Source organism: Thyridium curvatum, assembly GCF_004353045.1.
Source record: "Thyridium curvatum strain D216 chromosome Unknown NODE_99_length_139539_cov_86.989219, whole genome shotgun sequence".
In the NCBI taxonomy this organism is placed as follows: Eukaryota; Fungi; Ascomycota; class Sordariomycetes; order Thyridiales; family Thyridiaceae; genus Thyridium; species Thyridium curvatum.
Window position 1 is genome coordinate 51,177 of NW_022156854.1, and position 27,843 is coordinate 79,019.

At 55.3% G+C, this 27,843-nt stretch overlaps 3 protein-coding genes across 3 annotated transcripts; 2 read left to right on the forward strand and 1 right to left on the reverse strand.

Moving 5' to 3' along the window:
- Positions 1-185: 185 nt before the first annotated feature.
- On the reverse strand, positions 186-3,594 carry E0L32_011149 (uncharacterized protein; the record flags this gene model as incomplete). The annotated part of the gene is made up of 3 exons (XM_031133846.1): positions 186-410; positions 564-2,775; positions 2,837-3,594. 3 exons carry the CDS (start codon positions 3,592-3,594, stop codon positions 186-188), a joined length of 3,195 nt encoding a protein of 1,064 aa, XP_030988636.1.
- Positions 3,595-5,109: 1,515 nt separating this feature from the next.
- Positions 5,110-7,771, forward strand: E0L32_011150 (uncharacterized protein; the record flags this gene model as incomplete). The annotated part of the gene is made up of 4 exons (XM_031133847.1): positions 5,110-6,719; positions 6,778-6,897; positions 6,972-7,174; positions 7,239-7,771. 4 exons carry the CDS (start codon positions 5,110-5,112, stop codon positions 7,769-7,771), a joined length of 2,466 nt encoding a protein of 821 aa, XP_030988637.1.
- A 16,486-nt stretch (positions 7,772-24,257) lies between these two features.
- E0L32_011151 (uncharacterized protein) lies at positions 24,258-27,608 on the forward strand (the record flags this gene model as incomplete). Its single annotated transcript, XM_031133848.1, has 1 exon — positions 24,258-27,608. One exon carries the CDS (start codon positions 24,258-24,260, stop codon positions 27,606-27,608), a length of 3,351 nt encoding a protein of 1,116 aa, XP_030988638.1.
- Positions 27,609-27,843: the final 235 nt, after the last annotated feature.

Genomic DNA, 27,843 nt, shown 5'->3' on the forward strand with positions numbered 1-27,843 from the left:
CTGCCTCATATAACAGATTCTCGTGTGGTCGTGGCTCGCAGTCATGATCACCATCAAGCTCTTCACTTCATAAGACCCGTGTTCTATGCATTTGTCGCCTGCAGTCTACCCTAGTATCGTTGTATATGCCGCAATGTACTTATCCAGCGAACGAGTCGAACCTCCCCAAGATAGGCGTTACCAACTCACTCCTCCATCTCGTCGTCAAACTCGGAGTCACCGTCCGCGCCGTCCATCAGCGCATCCTCCTCCTCGCTCATGTCGTCACTCTCGTCATCGTCGTCGTCGTCTGCTCCATCCACGTCGTCGTCGTCGTCGTCGCCGCCCTTGAGGCCGTAGTCATCGTGGAAATCGGCCAGCTTCTTGGTCTGCACCTTGTACCCCATGTTCTGGAAGGCCTTGGTCATCGGCTAATAAAGAGGGGGTTTCATATCCCGACGGTCAGTCATCTCTCTGTTTTGATAGTACCTGTAAAATAGAGAAAGAGAGAGAGAGTGTGTGTGTGTGTGTGCACGTGTGTGTGTGTGAGAGAGAGAGAGAGAGGGAGAGAAAAGGGGACTTACCTCCTCCGAGAGCGCCGCGCACGTAACCACAACGTTGCTCGTGCCGGGCTTGAAGACGGGCAGCAGCACGTCGCGCATGACGGCGCGGATCTCGTCGGGCGTCACCTCGCGCACCTTGCGCATCATGTCCTTCTCCCAGCCCTCGGGCAGGCCGCGGACGACGCCGCGGATGTAGTTCTGCTGCGCCGCCGCCGCCATGGTCGCCTGGTCGTCGGCGAAGCCCATGACGACGCCGCTGACGGCGCCCTCGACCAGGTGCCGGTCCAGGGGCTCCGCGCCGCCGGCCAGCGCCTCGACGGCCTGGCGCGACGCCTCGATGGCGCGGCTGGCGTCGGGCGAGCGGTAGACCTTGAACTCGAGGTAGCCGCCGTCCACCTCGCGGCCAAACGACACCCCGTAGGCCAGGCCGTTGCCGCGGACGGCGGTCCACAGTGGGCCCTCGACGGCCTCGAGGTAGCCGACCGCGACCAGGTAGGCGGGCAGGCGCGGGTCGGCATACGACGATAGCCCCGAGGCGAAGGAGTAGCTGTACGAAGAGTCGAGGGTGGTCATGGGGATGATCGTGGTGCCGATGCTGCCTGGCTTGCGGCCCTCATCGCTGAGCATGGTGTCGGGCTTGACGATGGGGAGGACCTCGGGCGAGGTGTCCATGTCCTTGGCGAGGATGTCCCACGTCTTGACCGGGTCGGCCAGCTTGGCCACATCGGCGGTCACAAGGACGCGAATGTTCTCGAAGGTGAAGAGCGACTTGCGGAGCTCCTCGAACCACGAGATGACGGTGTCCGGGTCGTTCTGCAAGAGCTTCTTCAGACGGCGCAGGTAAACGGCTTTGACGAGAGTCCTCTTGGTAACGGGGAATGACTCCTTGGCCATGTGCAGCGCCATGTCGACTTCCATCGCCATGATTCGGCCATCGCGCTTCGACTCGGGGATGTCGGCAAGTGCCTTGGCCACGCAAGCCTTGAGGCGTTGCACGTCGAAGATGCTGTCGAACAAAAGCGTCCGAATCCACTGTACTATCGTTGCATACTTTTCGGGTTCGATCTGGAACTGGATGGCCATGCTCTCCATATCACCCAGTCTAGAGCCGGACCCATATTGATAACTGATAGTGTCCTTTTCCAGTTCCTTGACAACCTCTTCAAAGTCGACCCTTTGGCCGTCGCGCATAATAGGGCTGTTGAAGAAGTTGTCCGAGAAGAGGGCAAGCAGCGGCTTCAGCTTGACTGGGGCCTTCGAGACACCAATATGGACGGTTATGTGCACAAAATTGGATGGCACATCCTCGAACTGGATAAACACCGGTTGGCCTTGAGCGACGGCGTCGATACGCTTCTGCGCACTGTTGTCGGGGACACCCAATTTCTTGGCCTTGCCTGACCTTGCAGTGCTTGACTCGATAAAGTGAATGGATTCAGTGCTGGGCACCTGCCATTGGTCGAGGACGGAATCAGGAATCTTGTGGTCGTTCTTCTCTTTGGCATGTTCCAACTTTTCATGAAGCTTCTTGAGGCCTTCTGGCCCGAGTTCCTCCCTTCTCTTGGCGAGTCTCGCCTCCTCCGCCGTCTTCAGGTCAGCAGCAAGCTTCTGGGAAGGCTTTCCTAGTATGGAGATGTGATTGGCGTCAGTCAGCCAATGCTTGAGGAAATCTCGCCATTGCCTGTCAGACCATGTCTCGAGAGTGGCGTACTCGTCGATACTCTTGAGGTCCACAAGAGTCGACCCATCGCGCTTGCCAAAGAGATAATCCGTGATGATGTTGCTGGAGTAGAACTGCTCAGAGCCCTCGGCCTGGTACTTGACCTGGCGAAGTTCTCGAGCAATACACTCCTTCATGTAGTCCATGTCAAGAGGTTTAGAAACAACCTCCTGCAGAAGCTCATGGACGCGCTTCTCGACGAAGGCGAGCTTTTCTGTCTCCACGCCCGTTGGCTGGAACCAGATGACAGAATTCGGACGACTGTCCCACCAGTACCCGACTGAGCTTGCCAGCTGCTCCCTTTCAACAATCACATTCTCCAAGATGGACACCGATGATCCGCACAGATAAGTGAGCAGAACATTTAGGGCAGACGTGGCGATCATGTCGGTGCAGTTTGGACCAAAGAACGCGGTAACAATCTCGCCCGTGGACTCGTCATCTTCGGGAAACTCTACAGTCTCGACGATCGTCTTTGCGATCTTTGGCGGTTGTGCAGAGTCAATCCAGGGCCTAATGGCAATGGGCTCCAGTCAGCAAGTCTCAAATGCAAGCAAAGGTCGCCTTGACTAACCGTTTGAAAGGGGCATCAATGGGAGGAATCGAGTCCTGAACACTCTCTTCAAACTGGTCCAGGATCTGTAAGAGATCCTGATGGTCTGCTTCCCCCACTATCACAATTGCCAGATTGCGAGGTTGGTACATGGCTTTGTGGAATTCACGGATCCGCTCGGGTGTCAAGACTCTCAGAGCCTCCATCATGCCGCCAGTCTCGTACCTGAAACCAACATTCTCGGGATAAAGCAACCGACGGGCGCGCAAGTCCATCAACTCGGAACTGCTATACTGAAGAGCCTGCATCTCGGAATAGACAACGCCGGCATCGTTGCCTTCCCCGTCCACATGGTGGACCTCTGTAATGCAGGCTTCGTCGGTAATCGTGGGCAAGATGAGATGTTCCAGATATACCGGCAATATTTGGGCGAAGCCGTCCCAGCCAGCGGCCTCGAGAGTGTAGGCGGTGTGGTCGACAGCGGTCCACGCATTTGTGCCTGCGTAAGCTCGGCCAGCAAGTTTGTCGAGCAGTCCCTTGTACTGGTAGCTTCTCGATCCCATGAAAATCAGATGCTCGAGGGTGTGAGGAGCTCCCGAGTCATCAAAAATCTCAGTAGCCAGAGTGAAGTAGCCGTTGACCTTGGGACCCTTGCGATCGGCCACGATGACCTGCATGCCGCTCCTCTCAGATTCATACTGAGTCACAGTGGTTGGGGCATAGTCGGTCTGGAAGCTCTGGAGCTTGCGGAACCGCGGTGAATTCCTGGCTGACCCCATGTTGAGAGAGATGCTCTGCGGTAACAAAGAGGGAACGGACCTGGCGACGTCGTCAGTTAGAAAATCAGACCTCACGCCAGGCTCCTCTCTTGGGCATAAACAGCGACCGTTTGCAAGGATAGGGGCAGGTGTCAGCTTATGACCTGAGGCCCAACGGGTGCGTACCACTGGGCATCATTGAGAGTGTAAAGGACACCAAGTAGGCATACAAGCACCGCACTCAGGAGTGGCAGATTGAATCTGGGTGCCCGCGACAGCCTAGATTCCCGTATGCGATGCCCATGGAGATTGTCCATGGAGGCAAGAGTGCGAGCAGTACGGTCAGAAGAGTCTGTATTTACCTACACTCAACATCTGCACTGGGTCTGCACTGGGTCTGCGCTGGGTATATTGCACATCTGACAAGATTTGCGCCAATGGGACAGGGACGAAAATATCGCCTAGGGAACCAAAAGACTTGGGCTCGGCACGGTGGAGGGTGAAGAGCGAGAGGGCGAGGGCGGGCTTGCTTACCGGTATGATCTGGCCTGCGTGTGAGATCTGAAGACACAACCAGAGCCACCCCAGAAAGCACGAAGCCGATTGGATGCCGTTTTGCTAGGTCAGGTTGGAGATGGGAGCTTGACGACCCGGGGTCTCGACTTGGTTTGCTGTTGAGCAGAGGCTGGGGGTGCTCTCGGATCAGATTCGAGACCTGGAATCCGATGAGATGGACTCAACGGCGGGCACACAAGCACGAGCGTCTGCTGCTGCAACTGCACCAGCCTTGAGAGGTTGAAAAGTGTCAATATCTTTCAACCTCGGACCAGTCTGAGAGTATCCAGTTTGGAGGGTAGGCCCGAAAAAGCCTAATGTCCAGCCAGATCTTGTGCGCGGGTTTGAGCGAATCGAGTTGAGATATGACAGCGACTGTGAAAGCTTGAGCTCCCGCTTCAAGACAACCCCGCCATCCCTTCCAGACAAATTCCCGGCCGCTGGGGCCTATCGAAGCCCACTAGAGCTTTGATTGTGGACACCGGGATGCTTCGTTTTACAGTGGGCCCAGCATGCACGGGTGCATCATTACATGGCCCGAGCTTCCTCCAGCGTGTTCCAACTGTCGCGACTTATGGTGAAGCTTCATGTCAGCCGGAGAATCCACTGCGCCAAAAGCATCCAAGGCTCCGATAACCCCTAGACCGTTGTAGATGGCGTTTTGGAGAATGAGGCGACCTCCATAGCCTGTACACACACGCACACGACGACATCCCCCCCGCCAAAGGCCACCGTGTCGTCCCGAGCGCCGACGATTCTCGAGCTGCATTCGCCTCAATCCCCGCCTTTGTGAGCCTTTGCAAAAATGGCTGGTGCTACCAGCCTCGGACAAGCCCTCGTCGACTTCTCGACGAGTGGCTTGTTCCCTGATGAGACCGTTTCTTCCGTCAAGCTCACCTCGGAAGAGCTTCCCGGAGCTATTCAGGCCCTTGCGGAAGCGAAGACGAAGCTCGAGGCACGGCTGTCCAAGATACCATATCCATGGTGGCGCATGTAGAGCTAACCTTTTACCAGGATCAAATCCGAAGCATCAATGAAGAGAGCGCCGAAGACGTCAATGCTTGGTTCAACAATGCGAGGTCAATACAGGACGACATAGCTCGGTCCAAAAGGCTTGCCAACGACATCGTCAAGCGCTCGGAAAACCCCGATGTCTCCGGCAAGTCTGTAGAAGAAGCAGAAGAGAAGGCCGCATTTATTGTCAGGGAGTTGGACTATAATTACCAGATTCAACAAGTCTTGAGGGGCCTGCGAACCGTGAACAAGACCCTTGACGAGGTAGAAGAAGCATCGAGCCAGCGGCGCATCCTTGACGCCCTTCACCTGCTGGAACGGTCATGGACGGAACTCGACTCTATATCGGCTAGCAAGTCATGCCGGGCCATGAAATTACTCGACATCCGCGCCTTCGAACTCAAATCAGACGTTCACGAAGTCTTTGAGCGGGTCTGGAAGGCTTTGGTACACGTCGACTTGGAACAGAAGACGTTGACGGTCACCCAGTCACGAGATGGTGAGCCTATGAGTCTACCCGATGCCGTCATTGGGCTGAAGGCCTACAAGGAGGTCGATCAACGGATGGCTCTGCTCTGGCATGATCTCGACACTGCCATTATTGGACCTAGGACTAATCTGGCTGGGCCTCGGCTGCCGACCATCCACGTCAACGACACGATTTTGAAAGCCACCGGCGAGACGGATAGAAGCATAACGTCACTCTATGCGGATTTAGAGAAAATATTGACTTTCCTATCCGCGAAACTACCAGAAGACCTTATTCAAGCGCTCTCAGAAGTCATGATACCCCAAATCGTCTCGAGAATCACTGGTATCTGGTTGAGTTCTGCAGTTCCGTCGACATTGAAGGATATGGAGGAGTTCGAGGATGTCCTTTCTGCGACGAGAAGGTTCTGTGAGACATCCGCAAGGCTCAACTTCAAGGGTTTTGGTGAATTAGAGGACTGGATCGACAGCGCTCCCAAGGTATGGCTGTCTAAATGCAGGGAGACGGCCCTGGATGCTGTCAGAGCTCGTCTGGCAAGAGGCCTGGGGCCATCAACTGAGGTTGAGCGGGTCGAAACACAAATGGTGTCACTCTCTGAGGGCAAAAAGCTGACAACGAATGGGACTTCCGCGGCGGCAGCGAACAATCAGGATAACCAGGACTGGGATGCCGCCTGGTCTGATGAAGAGGACCAAGGCGTAGAAACCAAGACGTCTACTCAGCCAACCGATTTGAACAATCCCGAGGAGGTAGAAGACGACGGCGCTGATGCCTGGGGTGCATGGGGTGATGAGAATGAGCCAGCAGATGACAAACCCGAAGAGGAAAGTAAAGCGCAGGAGCCCCTCTCCGAACCTCACGCGCAAGAGGATGACGATACTGGAGACGCATGGGGCTGGGGAGACGAGGAGACGACGGAGGAGCCACAAGAAACAGCGACGGCACAACCCGACGTGTCTAGACATCCTCCAAACGAGACTCGAGAGATGACGCTCCGCGAAACGTATCACATATCCTCACTACCAGATCAGGTCTTGACACTGGTCTACGCTATCCTGGAGGATGGTGCGGCGTTGACCTCCGCTAGGTATGCTCATGTCATGTTCAACTACCTGAGGACATGCGCCAACTAATAGCGTCAACAGTCACGAGAGCTCGCCCGTCACAGCCGCTGCAGCAGGCCTGTTCAGCTTGCCTACTCTAGCTCTGGCTATGTACCGAGCTATATCAGGGCATTACTACTCTCCCAGTGACGGCGGAAACATGTAAGTCAATATCTTTTGGTGTTGCTTGGCGACCTGGAATACACTCGAAGCCAGAAGCTGATCGATAGTTCAAGGTACTTATACAACGACGCTATGTATCTGGCCGAGAGGCTAGGGGACTTCTCGTCATCGTGGAAGAAGCGAGAAGACCTCAGCACCAGGGCGCAGAACATGCTCCGACTAGACAATGAGATCAAGACGCTCCAGAACTTTGCGAATCGCACGTACAGCAAAGAGATGAATATTCGAAAGACCATCATCAGGGATCATCTAGCAGGTAAGTTACAAGCCTCAAGCCAGAGTATCAGCCGAATCCGTGCTGACTGCGCACTTTTTCGTAGGTTCATACAACCTCTTCCAGCAGGACGACTCAGACATGGCCGCCGACGCGGCCATTTCCCTCGTACGGTCTACAGCAACAGTCTGGGAAAACATATTGGCTAGATCGGCCTGGTATCAGGCTGTCGGCTCCCTCGTGGACGCCGTGTCTACCAAGATCATCGCCGATGTCATGGACATGCCGGCGATCGGACAGGACGAGGCTTACAAGATTGCAAACCTCATCGCCAAGGTCACCGAGCTGGACGATCTCTTCCTGCCTAGCCACGGCTCGGGGGCCTCAGCTCACGCACCAGAGGATGAAGTGCCCATGACGGGTCAATACGTGCCTACGTGGTTCCGCCTGAAGTTTCTGTCCGAGGTCCTGCAGTCCAACCTGCGCGACGTACGCTTCCTGTGGATGGAGAGTGACCTAAGTCTCTACTTTACGCTCGACGAGGTGATCGACCTCATCAATCTGAGTTTCGAGGACAATGCCCGAACAAGGGAGGTCATCAAGGAAATTACGCAGCACCCACAGCCGAGACAATGGTAGCACGGCCAGTCTGAAACCTTGACCGCAGAAGTAATAGATCAGGGGCATGAGGGTGTTGTGACGAAGCGGCGTGAAGTGGTCCGTTTTGAGCCCCAGCTCGTGGGTTGTTCCGGACAGCCCTTGTCGAGCTGAGGAGAAGGAAGACGTCTAGAACGCAACGGGAGATGATAGGGCTTCGGCATAGCCGCATACGATACAAGGACTGTCGGTGGAGGAAGATCCACTTGGTTTCTCCTGGGTTGTTTACAAAACACCAAAGGACAAACCCTGTGCAGATGTCGAGGATAGAATCCTGCGCTATCTCAGTAATCATGGACATGGAGCTCCATCCATAGCAAATACCCAAGTAATAATCTTCCATTTCAGAACAATCAATCTCTGTCGTCCGGCACTTTCCTCTGAAACACAAGCCTGATGAACCTTAGCTCCGTATGGCGCGGCGCAGCAAACACAGGCCACCCCAGTCCGGGCCGTTTCGCGGCGTAATCGGGTCGTCCGGCTATACCGTGTTCTCTATAGTCCCGTTCGGATACCGAGTGTTTGGCGAACGGGGATGAACCCTTCATCGTCTTGTCCCCCGGAGCCCTCTCAGCCTCAGACCCCGTCTACGGCACGGGAAAGGGGGGCCGCGCAATGGCAGCGAATTAGTGTCTCGCGCTGAAAGGACGGTGAAACAACGGAGGATTGCGGCGGGCAGTGGATCGCTCCTTACACAGCCTCTTTTTTCTTCCTTTCATCTATTTCTCCGTCCTCTAGCTAGCTAGCTGCGAGCCACAAAAAGTGAGGCTGGGGGCCCAGTGTTGTGCCACAAGGATGGGGGTGGGTTGACGGCGAGCACAACGATCAGGCGATGGCTTCAAGGTCTACGTGGATCACACCATCCGGTCAACAGACACGCAGCGCTGTCGTTGCGGGACACACTGGGCCCTGGCTATCTCTCCGTCAATTCAATGCTTCCGGATGACAAAATTAGCGTTGCTCTGTGATTACTAGGCAAGACTAGGTATCGATACAGGACGACAAAGTCAGCTCTCTGGGGATGTACACACTAGGTACCTGGGCGTGACCATCTCTCTGCTCCCCCAATATCAAGGGGATTCGACATCCCGCCGCAAAGCCAGGTTGCCTGTTTACAAATCTGCTCATTAGAGCGAGGATAACCCCTGGCGAGAGAGGGCCAAGACCATGCAGCCCCTTTCTCGTCGTGCATCATTCTGGAACAAGTCACATTTCTTTTGGCCTCCCGGTGCCAGCTTGCTCATCAAGAGAGAGGACCCGTAGAGACATTATCCACAAAACGAAGCCGGTGAGAGAGGGAAGGCGTCCGGATATCAGACTGGGCTGGTCGTTGCCCGTCCTATCAAACGATGGCGGCACAACATGAATGCGTGCGAGAGGGGAAATGAGAGATTAGAATCAGCAGCTCGCCCAAAGAGGAGATCCTGTGTCTTGAGCTCCCGTCCTCGCTGCGATGCGGCGAAAGAGACAGCGGGACCAGGGGTGTGTGTGATTCGTCCTCCCATCCCGCTGGATGGACCTCCTCCATCAGCCACAAGGTTGGACGGAGGAGGAGGAGGAGGGGTTGGTGGGCAGGTTGTCGACAGGTGCTTTTCCCCCAATATCCTTCAGCGGGGACGCCCGCCCGCCGAGGTCTCACCTTGCTTCTTTTTTGGCATGCTGTCCTTCTTCCTCCCGCTTGTCAGGTCACTCACCCGTGCCGTCTTGCAGGTGTGTGTGGTAGGAGTTGTCTCACTACCCAAGCCCATGCCAGCAAAGGGGGAGGGCAAGGAGGAGGGGGCGGCGTACCGTTGACTGGTCCTCACCGAGAAAGAAGACGACGGGACCCTCTTTTTTTTGCGTGTAAGTGGTCACTCCGGGACAACGACCGACGGACTACTGGTGGACGGGTCGGCGCCGAAGCAAGGCGTGCGCCAGGGAATGGCCGGGTGATGCGAAAGTTGCGGTGAAGGATTGAGGGGGGGAGAACAAGAAGAAGGCAACCAAAGGCAAAGCGAGTACGAAGTACGCGCTCCAAGGTAATAAAAGGTACACTCGTTGTCGCGCGACACGGGGTGGTAGGTAACGAGAGAAAATCGTTCTATCACAAAAGACCAAGAAAAATCTTCAACCGGTGAAAGCAGCCAAAGCCTGCAGCACTGTCGTCACGCGCAGGGTGAGACATGAGAAGTGAGCAAAACACACAAAATCAGCGAGGAAATGAAGAAGCAGAAGCCAGGGGCCCCATGCAGAAAGTAAAGCGGGTGGCCGCAGTCGGCGTCGGTAGCACGGCAGGAAGGCAGGCAGAAGAAGAAACGGGTGATGGTAGGATCGCGAGGCACGTCGGCCTCCGGCATATCGCACGACGGATTGGGACAGGCACAGGTGCACATTGACGCTCTACACCGAGCTAGAGAGGGGAGAGGGCCCAGTAGAGTTGAACCTCATTCATTCCCACCGGTCTGCCCGGCTGACGCCGGCTGACAGCGGCGTGCGGGAGCTGCATGTTCCCGGGGGGAGGAAGAAGCAATGGTATCAATGTCTGACCCAGCTGGCCTCTGCCCCCTGTCTTGTCTTAGAACCAAACCGTCTTTTGATAGCTTCTATCAGCTGGGTTCGCGAGGGCTAGAAAGCGAACTGCATGGCTTCAATGCTTGTTGCTTTTTTCCCCCCTCGCCGGCCTCAATCTGCAACTGCAGGGGTCATATCTTCGCTCTGAAAATGTCTCGTTCTGCGATATAAAATGAGACCCAGAAAAGAAACAGAGTTCAGTGGCTGCAGGCCAGGCCCCAAGCACTGTCGGCTACCAGCATACATTGAACCTGATCATTCCAGCCAATATGGGAACGCAGCACTTTCATGTCGTGCGCCTCGAGTGACAGCTGATGTTGCATCGCGGTGTGGCCCCGCAGGACATGTCTCGGAGGTCTCGTGTGTGTATGGACGTCTGTGTGTGCGTGTGTATGTGTGTGTGGGAAAATATCGTGTGCCGGAGACTTTTGGCTCTCCGTGTACGACCGTCTCAACGACGACACCTTATCTTCACGATATGTTTGGCCCGCCTTGCCAGGGGCAGTACCCCAACACTGGCTGGTCTTTTGGGATGATATGACATCCGCCATCATGTCATGCCATTGACGAACAGCGGTCTTGTCATGATGGGGAGCCACCGATGTTTCTGTAGTTGCTCGAGTAGCGCCGCATTGGGATGCGTCGAGATCCAACAGGAGGCTTGATATCCCATATCGCCTGCAGCAAATATTGAGTAGTACCAAAGAGTGTCGCTCCAGCTTTGCAGATCCGCCATTTGAAGATGGGTCAATGGCGAGAACACAATGATATTACGACATCAAAGTGCTGGCACCAGTGATATGCCCTCATCCCCGCTCGGGGAGCCGATAACCTTGCGTGATATCGCGACGGCTTTCCGCTCCCTTAGCATGCCGGGGAGCCAGCCCATCGATCAGTGCCGCATCCGACGCGAACTGCTCCCACAGAGGAGCGATCCATGGGCTAACCGTGGCGACGCTACCGCGAGCTGAGATCAGCAGACGGGATGCACCAGCATCGTGCAGTGGTAGTAGATCAATGGGATCAAAATATGATGAAACTCGAGCTTCAGACTTCTTCAGCAGGTCTGATGGGCTACTACTAAGCCCTAGTGTGGGGTTGGGACTGACGTGGCAGACTGCACATGATGCGGGCATGCTCAATGGGGGCGCTCGCCTCCCGAACATCATTATTGCGAAACATAGGAGAGCAAGGAAGCCAAGGGCTGGCTGTGCTCCACGGCGCGCTGCTCCTGCAGCTGTTGTATCCTCGCCAGCTGGGCCAAGTACCCAGACGGAAGGATACAACAAGCTTCACCGGATTTCCAGGGGAAGCACCAACCACTCACATTCCCGCAGTGCATCCAGATCCTCCCCTCCATCTCCCATGGGGAGGTTGTGTATGCCTCTCTGCTTGGCGGGTTAGAGCACTGCCATAAGGAGCATGTCTCCGGTCGCCCAAAGTGATCTGTCACTTTGGCATGGCTTGAGCTCGCTGACTCTGCATGAGGCTGAGAATGGCATTCAACTCGAGACCTGCACGAGAACCAAGCCCGCGAGGTCAGACGTGTTCTTGCTCGATGCGGTCAAGATCGATCGGGATGCGTCGATGCGCGGATGGGAGAGGACACTCAGCCGCTGCTCGAGTATTCCTGCCATCTTTTCAACTCACACGACTGCGGGATTGCAGCCGTCTGAAGGCACCTCAGGCGCAAAGCTTGCAGGGTACTCGTCGAACGTTATGTTGGTCGACCATGTGCCGTGCCCTTAGTTCGTTGCTAAATGCGTCTTGCAAGGTGCAGATGAATGGCTCTTACTCCATGTCAGCAGGCCACTGACCTGACCAGGCTTGTATGCCACTCGAGTCAAGAACGGTTCGAGCACTTTGCCCGAATCCAAACACGCAACGGCGGTATAACTCAAAGGAAGAGGCAAGCCTGGCCATCCACCTACATGTGCGAGTTCGTAAAAGGATTCTGGGAAGAGGCTTGTGACGCCTTGTACATCCCGTCCTTGTCAAGTCCCTTCAGCAGAGACAAAGCTCTGTCTGCCCTGGCCCGTGGAGGAAGTAAAGCAAGCTGAGCTGAGCTATCCAGCACCATGCTCACCCCAGCGTGTGTCACCCGAGAGCATGTAGAGTTGACGCGATGAATGAGGGGAAGAGATATGACAGATCACAAAACGGGGCTCACCGCGCGGGCCGACTCGCGTACCTTGCAAAATGATGCTGAGATACGGGTAGATTGACCTGTCACAGGCCTGGGGCGGTCCAAGGTGAAAGGAGCTAGGCAAGCTAGGTAAGCGATTGCGGTGATGCTACGCTCGAGACCACGGGGTTGGCCATGCTGCAACGCGAGGGCGGAGAGCAGAGTTGTAAGCAGCCCCCAAGATTATGCATCACATTATGTCGTACACAGAGAATACACAATACTTGGCGTGGTGTGCTGCAGAAGATCCTTTGCACGACCTCTCAGGACGTCGGCCGTGAGGTCAGGTGAAATCCTCCGCTGCAGATGCAACTCTGACACCCAGAGGTTCCCATCTCTCCTGTGCATGGCGGGAGAGCTTGCGGTGGCGGCGGTGGCTTTGTGTCGATGCCGTTTGATTACGAGAGAGCTGGCAATAGTGACAACGGCGTGTGACGGCTCACAACTCAGAAAGCAGCACTGGGGTGTCAAGAAGGGACCTTTGGGTGCTGGCCCTTCTGTGTCAGGGAGCGGGCCGCTCATCCTCGGTGGCATCGCCTCACGGCACGAGACGATAGCCCTTTCTGCTCTGCTGCTGGCTATTGCAGGGAACGGATGCACAAAGCCACAAGTAGAAGCCGCACGCATCATGCAAGGCTTAGCAGCGAGCAGATTGGTCGTCCGCAGCAAGCCAGTGGTCAGCCGGGTTGCGTTGGTGCATTTCGTGTCGTGGCTTGCCTTGATCCTCGCAGCAGCCCCCTTGCGGGGTAGACCGTTTGGTTGGTTGCTCGACTGCTCTTAGCCAGCCAATGGCCGTGCGACCCGTTTCTGCGGATGCATGTTCGAGAAGAAAGGCATCTGCATCTGAAGCAGCAAGGGGACGACGGGGGAGAACCCATTCTGGCGCAGTCCGTCGCGCCCGATCCCCCCAGGCAGAAGCATTTCTCACCACTAGTGGGAGGAGGAGAGGGGTACATGCAGTAGGAAGCGCATTGTAGGTACGGAGCAGATCGTGCTCGCACACACAGTCCAAGGAGAGAGCGAGATCCCTTTGGTGGTCGATCAGGGGTGCGGATCAACCCTCCACACAGTAAGATTACAATACGTCACAAAGCCCCACAAAGGGAGAGACTTGGCAGCAAAGAAGCAAAGTCCGACTGTTCCGGAGCAGTGGTACAGTCCCAGGGTCAGCCAGGGATGTGGCAGGGTCGTGTTTCTGGGTAGATTGCGGAGGTGGGGATCCGGCCAGGATACTGGAAGGATTCTAGAAAGAGTCTCTCTTGCAGTGAATACGCGTCGCAGCTTGGCGGTGTCTTTTGCGGCAACAGCAAAACCGCGCGGTCCTGGATACCTATTGACTGGGTCATGGAAGGTCGAGACGGGACGTCGGTTGGTGTGTTGGGTAAAGAGCCTTTCACACTCGTATCGGGCGCAGTTGAGCACTGCAGCCAGGAGAGCACCCAGAACCGACCATCGATGTTCCCTGGACCACTGACAGACGTGTTTTCTTCGGCGGGTTCGCCAGCAGCGTGCGATATCACTGGACACGCTGAGGTTATCATTAGCCAACAGGAACCCCATCGCGGGAGCTGGGCCGCTCGCTGGACAGGTGACAGGTGTTGTTGAGAATGCAGCCGAGGGAAGAATACAGCCCGGCTCGCACACAGGTCCAGGAGTGAGTGAGCAGATGGGGGCCACGCCGTGGTCGTCCATCGATTGGCTGCGTGCGATGAAAGTGTATTGCCCTCCCCCCACGTTGGCAATCAAGCTTATCCATGTTTATGCTGCACCTGAAATGATGTGCAGCAGGCCCGAGCGTACGTCCCAAATCGTGGTGTGACGAGGTGAATCGCTGCAGGGGTTGAGATCGAAAGGAACAAGGGAGGTGTGTGTGGCTCTCTTGTCTTCCTTCAACTGCTGCAGCATCTGTGTTGAACAGAGAGAAGCAATGCACAACAAAGGAAAAGAAAGGGAAACAAAAAGAAGCACTGCGAGCAGAGATCATTGGCGCATTGCTCACATGTACCTTAAAGCAGACAAGGATGGCTGGCCGAGTGAAGTCTCGAGTTGCCCAAAATAGCAGTCCATTGCAGGCCAAGAAGCACTGGTGCTGGTTTAGTGCCTTCGTATCGCAAAATTTCGAGTTGGGCAGCCACGAGATGAGGAGGTTCGACAATCCCCACCCAGTCGGTCCTCGCTCGGGGCTGACTGAATCTTGGTGGAAATGGGCAATGGGAAATGGAGACGGAGATGGTCCGAGGATGGACATCGGACGAGCAAAGGTGGTCATGATGATTTGCGTCCAGTCCATACCTAGTGCATCCGAGCCCGCTTTATGCCGGGCATGGCGTGCGAGATAGATTGATTGCGAAGGAGTACCTCTTCCGACCCGGTTCTATTTGCTTGTCAGCAAGAGTGTGCGAGTGAGTAGAGGAGGAGGGAAGAGGGAGGAGCGCGACAGCGACCGAGAGTCCTCATTGCTCGATCCATGGATGGTACACCATCGGGGTGGTCAAGATCGAGGAGGGATGGCCAGCGCACATCCATGCCGTACTCTAGGTTAGGAAAGACATAACCAAGTCCAAGTTGACATGATATACCTACCTACTTACTTTACTTGTATGTATGCAGATGCAATGGCCGTGTCCCGTCATACCCCCGTCGGGCGTGCACCGGCAAGCCCACTTCATTCAGATTTGGGGAGACGTGTGGAAGAAAAGGAATTGTGGGTTGCATACGCTGCAACGTTGGCAGTGCGGCGGCGTTGCGGGCCCTCCCGCTGAAACCCAGTTAGCTACAAGTAGTGCGCTGCAGCCAGCCAAACCGGGCGCGGGACGATAACGGCTTAGGGCAACCTCTCTTGACCTACCGGTGATCTCTCACATGGATGTAACGGAGGCCCTCCGTTTTCATCCCCAACTTCGCGCACGCCGCAAACCTTCTGTTTCAGAGAAGCTTCTGAGGAGTGGAGAGATTGAGGTGCTTCGCTCTCGCGTTCCACACGTCAAGGACACTTCACGAGGTGCGCAAGATCATGGGTCACTTTTTGGCAGTGAAGATTGGCCGTGTGCAATCAATGGCCGTTGTGTTTCTTGCAACGCATCCATCAAGTGAACCGACGTGGGCGGAGGGACGGTGCCGACATGGTTCGATGGGTCAGGCCCGGTCCAAAGAGGTCTTGCAAATGATGGTCGTCGTCGACCTTGTCCACCTCACAAGGGTCTATATTATGGCCTCATGAGAGGGACGCGGCATGGCGGGAAGAGGCCGTCGTGTCATTCCCATCTCCCTGCTTGAGCAGGTCTGACCAGTAGGCTGTCGGCCGCCCTTCGCGGGGCATCGATATGACTATGTCACCTACAAGGATGTTCACAAGATGTTCACGAGAAAGCCGATATCAGTCTCAGAAGGTCGTTCTATATGCGGGCCCTCCAAAGTGTATGACGTGACTCGAGCTGGCCTTGCCGACGCAACCACGAGAAAATCCATGATAGGTTCTCAGCCTGCATGAGACCCCGTTGAGCTTGCCGGGTTTGAAACAAGAGAGATCCCTCGGCAAATGGGCGGGCTGGGTGCAGTGAGCGCGCAGGGAGAGGACTAGGTAAAGCTAACTTTGAAGATCTGGCATGATATAGATGTGCCGACGGATCAACGAGAGGACAGGGGTACGAGGTGATGAATTTGTAAAATGAAAAAGGCCGTAGCAGTGGGGATTGGGGGGCTTCCTTTTCAGGATGCAAATGGCAGCCCTTCGCGTCTGCTGCCACTGAGACACTCGCGCAGGGTCTATGTCGCAAGGTCGCATTGGCAAGAAGGCCCTCGAGACTGAGAGCACCTCTGGCCAGGGAGCATGCAGAATAGCAATGTTCACGGCTCGTGCACCTTCCTCCCAAGGACCTGGCCCAAAGGGGCCATGCAATTGTCCAATTGGCTTCGTCACATCGAGGCAGGTCGGCCAAGCGCATCATGTCGCGAGATTGGCCGAGTCGAGGCCAGCGACCCGGTTCAGGTTTCCGAATTGGACACCAAGAGAGAAGATTAAGAGGTCATGTTCCATTCAAAATAATCCTGCGTCCTCTGCTCTCGCAGCTAGTACCAAATTGTTAGACGCTACGTTCTGTTTGTCGGCTCGTATTCGACTCACGGCAATACGGCATCTCTCCTCTTCCGGAGCGGATGAGGATCAAAGAGGGGGTTCGCTGACCAGCCTCACCACCACTATGTACGAGCCCTCTGTTCTACTCGACGTCTTTTCGAGCATCGTGCCCAAGCCGCCAATTCGACAGGCTCAGGAGTTAGCACACTTGATAAGGACATAGGGAAGATCACCACTCCCACGACCGATCACTTGCTTGGCCAAGGCCTGCAGGACGGCAACACAGGTCATGCAGGCATGAGAACCATCGTCGATTGCCCTTTGTGCCGCCGTGGGCGAAAGCTCGCAGCTCTCAGCGGTTCCATGCCGACCAGGACTCGGCGGGTGGACTGGCTGGTCATGTAACGCGGAGTAGTACCAGTGGTGGGCGCTTCTGCCGTTGTGAGTTTGATCGCAACAAGCCGAAGAACCGGGTTAAGTGGATCAGTCGCGTGAAATCCCAGGGCGCCAAAAGACAACTCGGCCAGGCACAGGCCATTTGACAGGCGGGAACTCCCATACCAAGTCCCACCAGCCCAGCGCTCACACGTCATTTTTCTGGAGTGTGTTTGTCCCCTTGCATTCTGTTCAGAGCGGTGTGAGTGCCAACAACCTCGGAGGGCAATCAGAATGCTGGAGTGAAGACCGGGTGGGTGGTTCAGTACACATTATGATCCACGGACAGCGGACAGCAAGGGTGTGTCTGGATCGCAGACCAGCAGGGTGAGTTGCCACTCGACCACCCAGTCAAGGCCATTCGACGATCAGATTGGCGACCGCGTTTTGTGATTCAACCAGGGACTGCTTGCCGCCGGGCTGCTGAAAGGAGCACGCCCGAGATAAGGACCAGCAGAGAATGGTCGCGTACCTCCGGACATGCCCTGGTGGCATCACGGGACGCGAGCGAGAAAGTTGCAATGGCAGTCGGGGTGGAGAAGAGCGAAAAAGAAACATACGAAGGAGACCCTGCTCAGGTAGTGGAGGCACCCATTTACAGGGTGATGGTACCGGCGTGGGGAGCCTGTGGCCCCCGTATGCACATGCATTTGTATCTCAGATACAGATGCCCAGACGAGGGCCTGATAATAAGGGTCGTTGAAGCGACGCTGTCGGGCCCCCGGATTGGTGTGAGGTCTGGCACGCCCCTGGCATGAGAGACACAGGAAGCGGGGAACAGATGGCCCGCGTGACTCTGCTGTGCGTAGACCCATGCAACGCACAGCTGCCCGCGACATGCGACGGCCTCCAGGAGTCATTGTTGGCTCTCTTCTTGGCGAGAAGAAAAGCCCTTGCCAGTCGGAAGCCACATGCGCAAGGAGCCCGTTGGCTGACTTGTCTAGCCAAAGGTAGCTTGTCCTCCCAATGCCTCGCCTTTGACGTGATCGTCTATTTGCCTGCATCCTATGGCAAGTGCCAGGGTCATCAAGTATAACGGTATGTCTGTTGGAGAGGCTTGGGCGGTCGATCTTTTGTGAGGATCTTCCATCACTGTTTCAGATTTTGTGGAGGTGTTGGTCTGTCCTGGGCTGAGCGAAAACTGGCCCTCTTTTACGTACCCCTGGTGGGTTGTCAACGTTACCATTGAGCAAAGAAGCCCTGGTTACGCGCCAGGAAGGAGGGAGCCGCCGCGATCAGGGCGGTATGAAGCTTTGCTGGCACGCGACAACGAGTTCTGCTCTCTTCGAAGTACGGTCCCGGTCATCAGGGGACAATGCGCATTGGCCAGCCAGCCAGCCAGGCCGGCCGAACCAGTCATCGCAAATGCCGTCATGCCTATATTACAGCCAGTAAGATGAAGTCACAAACTCCGTACGCAGATGGCGGCTATGTTGTACAAGTAAAGCACAAAGCAGTGGCTGTGGCCACGGGCAGTGGCTCGATGGTCCGATTGATCTGGCATGTCAATGTCAATGTGTCGTGTACTTGGGTCAGGCCTTGTTTTCGACATGTGCGTGGCTTGTTGATATGCATGTCGCAACCAAGCCCTGGCAAAATGCAGACGTGCCGCCCTCAAGGACAAGCAAAAGCAAGGTGTGCCTGTCCACCGGGGAGGGAATGCCGCCGCAATCCAGAACGCGAAAGGCGTCATCTGCGCAGAGCCAGAGCTCGACGATGCTTCCAACTCTGGTTCCTGGGCCGCTCTTTCGGAGGGCACAACTGTTTTCTTGTTGGCGCCATCTTGTTGGCGCCATCTTGTTGGCGCCATTGAAATGTCGGTGAACACAATCAGGATTTTCCTGGTCCTTGTCGATACCAGAACCACGGGCTCTCGGACCAGCGATTTTTTTTTAGTCTGGCGTGTCAATATCCGTAAGAGTCATCCGAGCCCGCCAGTCATTCGTCATCGCCCAGCCAGTCGTGTTGAACCCCGGGAGAGCATGGCGGGCGGAATTCTCTCTGCGGCACCAACAATAGGCACCTAGATGGACGGATCGTGGAATGAGCACATGGAGCAACGAGACAAAGGTGCTGACGCGCGACGTGTTCGCCGGCCATGGCGCCTGTGATCGAGCACAGCCAATCTGACTGCATGAAGGCTCTGGCGGTGCCAATGTGTTGGTGCAATGCTGCCAATGCCCCATTGTGCCCCAAGTTCAGTGCAGCAGCCAATCAAATGGGCGGCGGGCGACGTGTCGACTGTTCTCCGTTTTCCCAGACTTTGAAAATGGAAACATGTGCGAATCCCAATGTGGTCTGGTGTGTGGAGCCGGCCCAGACAGGGATTACGACAAGGCTGCATTCTCAGAATATTCCACACTTGCCAGGGGTGTTTCGTGGGTGGGAAGTACTGGTACCTGCGCAGCACCGCATCTCCGGCATTTGGTACTGTCTTCGTAGTCTTGTAAGAGGCGGTATCACAATCTGGCCGCCGAATGGATGGGGCGGTTGCGCTGGGATTTGGGTGGCCGGGGCAGGCTCGAAAATATTTACCTACTTACTATGGATGTTTCAAGAAGGATCCCCCAAACTCAGAACTCTGGGGCGAGGTAGGGTACCTCTTTGGAGTCTGATCGAAATGACGAATGACGACGATGGGATGATGAGCATCATCCATGGACAGGTAGTACGCCGAGGCCACCACGGCCACCTCACCATTCCAGCTACTGCTGGGTGTTTTTTTTTAGTGGGGAGCACAGCTCGAAGGGAACACCTGGGATGATGCGACACGGAGATTTGCGCATAACCCTGATCAGCATGGCCATCTTGATTTCAGCCGGAGCGCAATGATGATCAAGGGTCAACAAACGTCAATCTTGTCGAGGCGAGGCAGACCCAAGCTGTCCGGCTGCTTGAAAGGACACGACGAGGCCAAGGGCCCCTTTCTCGCGTCAGGAACGCTGGCTGCGCTTGACCCTACTAGATGGATCACAAGTAATGTAGGTAGGTACTTATCTCGAGCGACTTGTACTTCGTACCTGTGGTGGAGAGAGGAGCCGACCAAACACATGAAACTGTGCTAGTGGTGCTTTTTGACTTTGGAGGCTAAGACGGACCGTCGCATCCCCCACAGAGGAGCACAAACAATGGTAAAGTTGGGCAAAGGTGAAAATGCCCCGAAAATATGCTCAGCTGAGTTCAGTTCTCACCCGGAGCCTCCCAAGGATTGGTAGAGCTACTCGGTACCTCTACGTGCATCCTCCGCCTGCCGACCAGTCCGGCCACGAGAGCCCTACCGGGGCCTCGGTTCAGTCATTGTTGCGTGCCCCGACTCGACGCCCTCCACAATGAGACGTCAGCATTCTTCCTGTGTCCTCCAGAAGAACTCTGGAAGCAGGATGGACTGTGAATGCCTGCTCCATATCCACCTGGGCAGATATGATACATGCACAGCCGGGAGATCTCTGGTGACCTACGCACGATGATAGCTGAGAGCTCAACTCCCACAAACCCTGAATTTGCAAAACTGGGCAGGTCCTTGTCCACTCCCCAGTGAGGTGGAATTGATCGACCGCAGGGTATGGCCTTGTTGGTGTGCTGAGGCTGTCCTGGTCTGCAATGGGTGTACAAGCTACCTCCATACACACCTACTCTGTACATAAGGTCAAGAGAAAAATACAAGTACAAGTAGGCATCATGCATCAGCAATTGAACTCCCAGGTGGACCCAAACTTAACTTTGTGGGATAATCCCGTATGCTGTTCAGTAATGAGACTCCAGGGTAAAGAGGCGCAAGATCATTCTTCCTCAGCCCATTATCACTCTGGACTCCGCAACTTGGAACATCTTGCTATGTACGCGAGGATGCGCAAATAAACACTTCGCGGGCTTGAGTACCTCCCGGGCTATGCATTTACTGGACCGGTGTTTGGCTGCTGATAAGAACACCACCAGATGGGCATCCGTCAAGTACCCATCTTACTCGAGTACCCAGGTATGGAGGGGACATTTACTTTGGCATCTGCATCTAGGTCGTATTTTGTGGAATGGGATCTTGACAGGCCGCCGCCGCCGCGGTGCGACAGTTGCATTCTTTTCAGCAATTAACCTTCTCTCGCTCGATCTGTTTGACTTAGCGTGCATTACTCCTTGACTCTGGCCTGCCCTACGAGTACAATCCGAGCAGATCTGCGACCCAGCGAGGAGAGGAAGTCGGGCGGGTGAGTGAAGGAGCAACACTTCACACGGCAAGTCGTGCTGGATAACCTCGTATGGAATCCGATGGGTCAGCAAAACACACCGAGACTGGCCGGATGGCATCTGAGGTTCTGCCAGCAAGGTCAGGCCAAGAACAAGGTCGCTCTCAAGGGGGCAAGTACCGATACTACCTCGCGGATCATCCAACCGTCATACCTTAGCTGCCTTCCGGACCTCGTACCTGACGCTCACAGGCCAGACTGACCTCACTCGGTAGCGCCAATGGGCAGCCATTTGGGGCTCGCGACTTGGGAGGTACTTTTGGGAGCTGAGCCCCTGAAAGCTCTTTTCGCACCAGGGCTGGCCGCCAGGCCACCACATCTGGGTCGCCGGGCCCTGTTTTCGCCCGCCAGGGATGAGAGAATTGCAGGAACCAGAGACCGTCATTAAGCTTCCCCACTCCCAGTGACGATCCTGGTCATCAATGCCACACCCGTACCCTTCAAGTCCCGCCGGATTTGGTGCCGTCCTAGCCATGGAGGTACGGAGTACGTCGATGTTTTGGTCTTGGTTCTCTCTCCACCCGCCCCTCTGCCAGCGCAAAAAAAAAAAGTATGGATAGGAGAGATACTCCGTACTCCGTACGAGACAACCAGGTGTGCCTGAGGGAAAGGACCAAGAAAAAAGAGATCCATTGAGCCCTGCCGGATAGTCGGATAGGTATGCTGGTCTCTTGGGTCTGCCCTAATGAACCTGAAGTCCAGTCCAACACTCGGCTCTAAGCCCGGGTCCCCCCAGAAAAGAAAAAGAGTTCCAAAGGATCCCGTCACTGTGTCGCTCGCTTATTCTTTGTTCGCTCTGCGACAGTGGTGGTTCTGTACCCTTGATGGTGGTCCCAGGTACTTGGGGTGTGGTATTGGGCCCAGCTGTCAAAGCGGCTCTGTCCCGCAGAACCCGATGACGGTATCCGGTACCCAATACTTTGGATGACTCTTTCGACGTAGCCCCAAACCCAGTTTTTTTTTCTCTTTCTTTCCTATCCCATGTCTCCCCCATTCAGTCCGTTCAAAACGCATCAGACCAGTCAGCAAATGCGTGCCCGGCCCTATTATCGTTTGCCGGAAGCTCGTACCTAGAGTAGCTTCGTCTTGGTTCAAGGTTATTCCTCATTTTGAGGCTTTCTTTCAAGGGTTCCCTTGGGTCCTCCCTCGCTCGCTGCCTCCACTCACCGTCATTCTTGTCTTCCATGGCTTCTGGTCCGCCCATCCCCCCCTGTGATGGAAGCATATTCAGGTACGGTGTGGCTATTCTGGTGTCCTGTTATTTTGGGTAATCTTGTAGGGTACCTGCTCTGGAGGTAGTCCAAGCTTCGTCGTGACTCTTCTCTGCTTTGTCCAAGTACACGCACATCGTAAGGTACCGTACACGAAATTGAAGCAAGGCATGGAGTACCTAGGTATCCGTAAAGGAATAGGTACTGGAATACTGGGGGGTTCTGCCATCCATGCTCGTCCCATGTCAATCCCTAGCCGTGTTTCTTCCTCTTTTTTCTTCTCTCCTTCTCTCGTGCTCCATTTCGATGGGACCCCCCATGTCCACCACCACGCCGCCCATGCCAGACCACGCCTTCCCGCCCCGTCACCAATAATTTCCCGGGCACGGTTTCCCAAAGCCACCACCGTATCGCAATTGCACTTAAAGAAAACTCCCGCCCGCGACGTTCCTTCCCACCCACCACCACCACCACCACCTCCACGACTACCACACCTGCAATAGTAGCACCACCACGTTCGGATAGAGTTTCCAACATAAAAAAGCAGAGCTCGACTGCCTCTCTCTCAGCCCGTGTCCTCTCCTCGAAGTCACCTCCCCTGGTCTCCCACAACCTGGTCTGCCAGAGGGGAAATTAATTCCTGCCTCGATACACTCAAACTACCTGAACACCCTAGGAGCACCTTTCACCCGCCCGTTTCTGCTCAGCCCGTCTCGTCCGCCCGGCCCGCGCCTCTCGTGTCCACGCCTCTCGTGTCCACGCCTCGGATTTCTCTGTGCCATCCTGTTGGAGTTGCCAAAACCCCGGCTTGCCGACCTGCTGGTTGTGTGTCTATTCGGTTTGAGACGACAAGAGTCCCCGGGAGCCTGTTGTTGCGCTCGTAGCATACCCGCCTCAAGGGGGGAGCGCCTGCGCGAGCGCGAGCGCGCACAGTTATTCTACTGTCTTTGCGCCTGGCGCTGCGCCCCGGACTCTGCTTTTGGCTGACGGTCTCGATTTAGCTGCTGCGCAGCCTTGCATTCAAAACGAAAATACTCTGGGAGGGCCTGGTCCTGTCCCAGCTTGCGGTTCGACGGCCATATCTGGAGGGTCCCTCGACCACTAGCTGCGACTCGCGAAGCCCTCGTCGCAAAGACTCGCAGAACATAGGAGCTGCGCGTCCATCGGACTGCAGCTGTCATCGCTGCCGGCCAGTGAGACGCAAGTCATTCCTCTAGTCTGCGTGTTACCCGAATCCAGCGACGTGCATACGTCCTGCCACCTCACCATTTTGCCGTGAGCCATCTCCAGACGGCCCATACCCGCCCCATCCCCCCCAGATATTCGCCAGCCGCTTGTGCGTCTGTACCTGGGTCTCGTGCCGTACCTGTACACAGAGTATACCTGCAAAGAACAAGCCGTCCTTCTGCGCCGCTGGCTATCCTGCTCGAGGGGAACTCGATTCATCATCGTGCACTTGCAGCAATCTCGCCAGTCAATTCCACTCGTCCAGCTCATAAACGGCGTTACCCCCGAGGATCTTGTTCTTTTCTCGTTGAATCAGATCTCATTTCACTTACACCTGTCACTTGACCTCTTATCCCCTCTGTCATATATGCTCCCTGCAGGACAAGGCATTCCTCTCTATCAGACATGCGGCCAACAATACTTTTATCCATATAAATGTTTTGCTGCTTCAGTCGGACCGGACTTTGCCCCTTTTCATAAGTCCTGGGAACACGGCCAAAGGAGATAGGATCGCCGGCAGGTGTCCCACCACAAGCCTGCGGTCATGTCGCCCACGACCAATACTGGCCGTGATATCCCTACCTCTGCACTTCCTCAAAACCCGCACAACATGCCCCCTCAGACAGTACAGTCGAGGCGTTCGCGCCCCGGCAACGTACAAACTTCTATCACACCGCACTCACAACTTGTAGCCATCCCCCCAGCCTCTGCTGTGAGCACTTCGTCTGTTGCTTCTAGCTCACACTGCTCTCCCATCATGTCTCCAAACATGGCGGGATTGACCACGGGCAGCTCAATGGTCCCCTCACCAGAGCCACTCCGTGGGAGGGACATGGAGCAGTTCCCGGCACCAAACTTTCAGCTTCCAGAGTCCATTCTCACCCGCAAGACGAGTGCCAACTCGCTCTCGCAGCCTCTGCTCAACGGCCAAGGTGCCATGCATGAGGTTATGGGCAAAGGGAATCTCATCAGGAGGCTGTCTAACCGAGCCAAGGCAATGGGCCGACGCCGGACCTCATCTGTGCAACCGAACAGCCGCGATGGTAGCGTGGGCCCTGCAATTCTTCGTCGAAGAAGCGACAGCAACAACACAGCTCCACCTGAGAATCTACCACAGCCCTTCGATACGGATTCTGATGAGGGTGACGAACGGGACGACGTGGCAAGCATGTTCGATGGTGCCGGTCCCGATGTTTCACCGACGAGCGCACCCGCACCTGCGTCTGCTGCTTATGTCTCTGGTGCTCAAGCAGGGCCCGTCATCCCTCTTGCTCTTCTCAAGGGGACTGGCATAAGAAAAGTCTCGAAAAAGAACAAAGGGAAGCGGATCCTGCTCGTTCTTGAGCCAGATTCGGCAAAGATTACGTGGGACCGAACCCGCCCATGGAAGTCTATCTACATTGACGATATCAAGGAGATTCGGACCGGAGATGATATCAGACAATATCTCCTCGACTTCAACATCGACCCCAAGGCGGAGGAGAATCGTTTCTTCTTCACCATACTCTACACTGTACCGGACCGATCCCAGACCAAAATGATGCATCTCATCGCCGATGATGAGGAGGCATTCGGCAACTGGACGATGACTCTGGACGCTATCTACAAGCACCGGCAGGACTCGATCGCCTCCCTGATGTCTTTCAATGACAAGGCTGTCAGAGCCTATTGGGCCCGCGAAATGAAGAAACAATTCGCAGATAAGCCCCACTCGGTCGACGACGAGGAAATTGACTTTGCCGGAGTCGAGAGGGTGTGCCGCAACCTCCACATCCATGTTTCGTCCGAGACGCTCAAGTCCAAATTCGACGAGGCTGATGCGACTTCCACGAGACGCCTTGACTTTGCTCAATTTCAGGAGTTTGTGAGGCTCATGAAACGCCGCGAGGACATTCGTGGTATCTACCGCAGAATTGCTTCGGACCCTGATTCCGGCCTGACATCTGATGAGTTTCTCGACTTTCTACGCAACGAACAAGGCGAGAACGTCGACCAATCCCTCGCCACCTGGGAGAACGTTTTTCTTCGGTTCGCTCGCCGCTCAAAGCTCAAGGAGGCAGACGCGAAGGATTCGGCCGAGGACGTCGCGCCTCGGATGTCCGAGGCCGCCCTGTCGAGTTTCCTTACTTCGACATACAATGTCTCCATCGCCAAGGAGCCCGATGCTTACGAGCTGAACCGGCCTATCAATGAATACTTTATATCGAGCTCCCACAATACTTATCTCTTGGGTCGCCAGGTTATGGGTATTTCGAGCGTTGAAGGCTACATCGCTGCCCTTATGCGTGGTTGCCGATGTGTCGAGATCGACTGCTGGGACGGCAATGATGGAGAGCCACAGGTTGTGCACGGAAAGACCTGGACCTCCCGCATCTCCTTTCGTGAGGTCATCAACACTATCAACAAATACGCTTTTGTCAAGTCTCAATTCCCTCTGTGGATCTCTCTCGAGGTCCACTGCAACCCGGAGCAACAGAGGACCATGGCCAAGACTATGAAAGACATCTTCGGAGCCAAACTAGTCACTGAACCACTACCTGGTGCTCAGGATCGCTTCCCAACGCCCTCGGAGCTCAAGAACCGTATTCTTATCAAAGCAAAGAAGCCGCAGCAAGTCGAGCCGCCAAAACCTGTTGAGACGAACGGCCGCAAACGGGGCAACAGCCTCACCTCCCCGTACCCCAAGCCAGTTGCGCTTGACAACTCGATCATCCCTCCGCAATATCTTCCCAACAGCCCCTTGCTGAGTCCGAACGGATCTGCGCGGAAAGCGAGTTCCAAAACACGCGTTGATACCATCACAGAAGGCGAAGTCCACGATGCTCCTAGTAGCAGCACAAGTGACAATGACAGCGGAAGCGAGAAGAGCTCGGGAAGGAAGAAGCAAAGCAAGATTGTACCGGAGCTCGGAGACTTGGGTGTCTACTGTGTCGGCATTAAGTTCAATGGGTTTGATGATCCAGAGAGCAAGACCTTCAACCACGTTCTCTCGTTCATGGAGAACACATTTGCCAAGCACGGCAAGCCGCGGGAGTCAAAACGAGCGCTGTTCCGCCACAACATGCGTCACCTGATGCGCGTGTATCCTAATCAGACACGAATCACGTCGACGAATTTCAACCCGCTGGCTTACTGGAAGAAGGGCGTGCAGATGGCTGCTCTCAACTGGCAAACCTTCGATCTCGGCATGCAAATCAACCAAGCCATGTTCGCTGGCGGTGTGGACCAGTCTGGCTATGTGCTCAAACCCAGGGAATTCCGCGAGATCCAGGTCTTGCCCAATCTACCCGGGCATTGGGAGGGCAAGAGGGAGCGGAAGAACGTCAACTTCACTGTCGATGTCATCTCCGCCCAGCAACTCATGCGGCCCCTCCACTTTGGAGAGAAGCGCAGCTTGGATCCCTATGTCGAGGTTGAGGTCTTTATCCCTGACGACAAGAATGACTCGGACGAGACTAGCTCTCATACCGGTCAGAACCAAACCAAGTTCCGCACTCAGATAGTCCGGGAGAACGGCTTCAACCCCATATTCCAGCGCAACTTCGTCTTCAACATCACCACCAAGTACCCAGATCTGATCTTTGTGCGATGGAGCGTGAAGCTGGCGGAGAATGGCGCCTACAGCATCAACACTTTGGGCACTTACACCGCCAAGCTCAGCAGTCTCAAACAGGGCTATAGGACCATCCCGCTTCTCGACAACAATGCCGACCAGTACCTCTTCTCGACCCTGTTTTGTCGCATCAAGGTCAATAGCGCGACGAGCATCTACGTGGACTACTCCGAAGAGGCTCCGGAGAATACGAACAAACTCCGCACCATTGGCAGAACCGTCTTCAACCGCTCGGCCAACATGAGCCCCAAGACGAGCCTTGATGGCGCGCAATCCTTCTAATCACGCACCTGCGTAGCCATGCCACTGTACTCCGTCCTTCTCATCTTCTTCACGGGGACACTCAAGAAGTGTTTCCCGTTGTGTACTACCAACAACCATTTTCTATCTGATCTTTATGCCCATCTGGGCTGAAGCAACTACGGCTTAACCAAAGATCCACCATCGTTTCGAAATCTTGGATTTATTGCGAAATACCCCTTTTGGAAGATTCACATTGAAGCGGCGCAATTCGAGG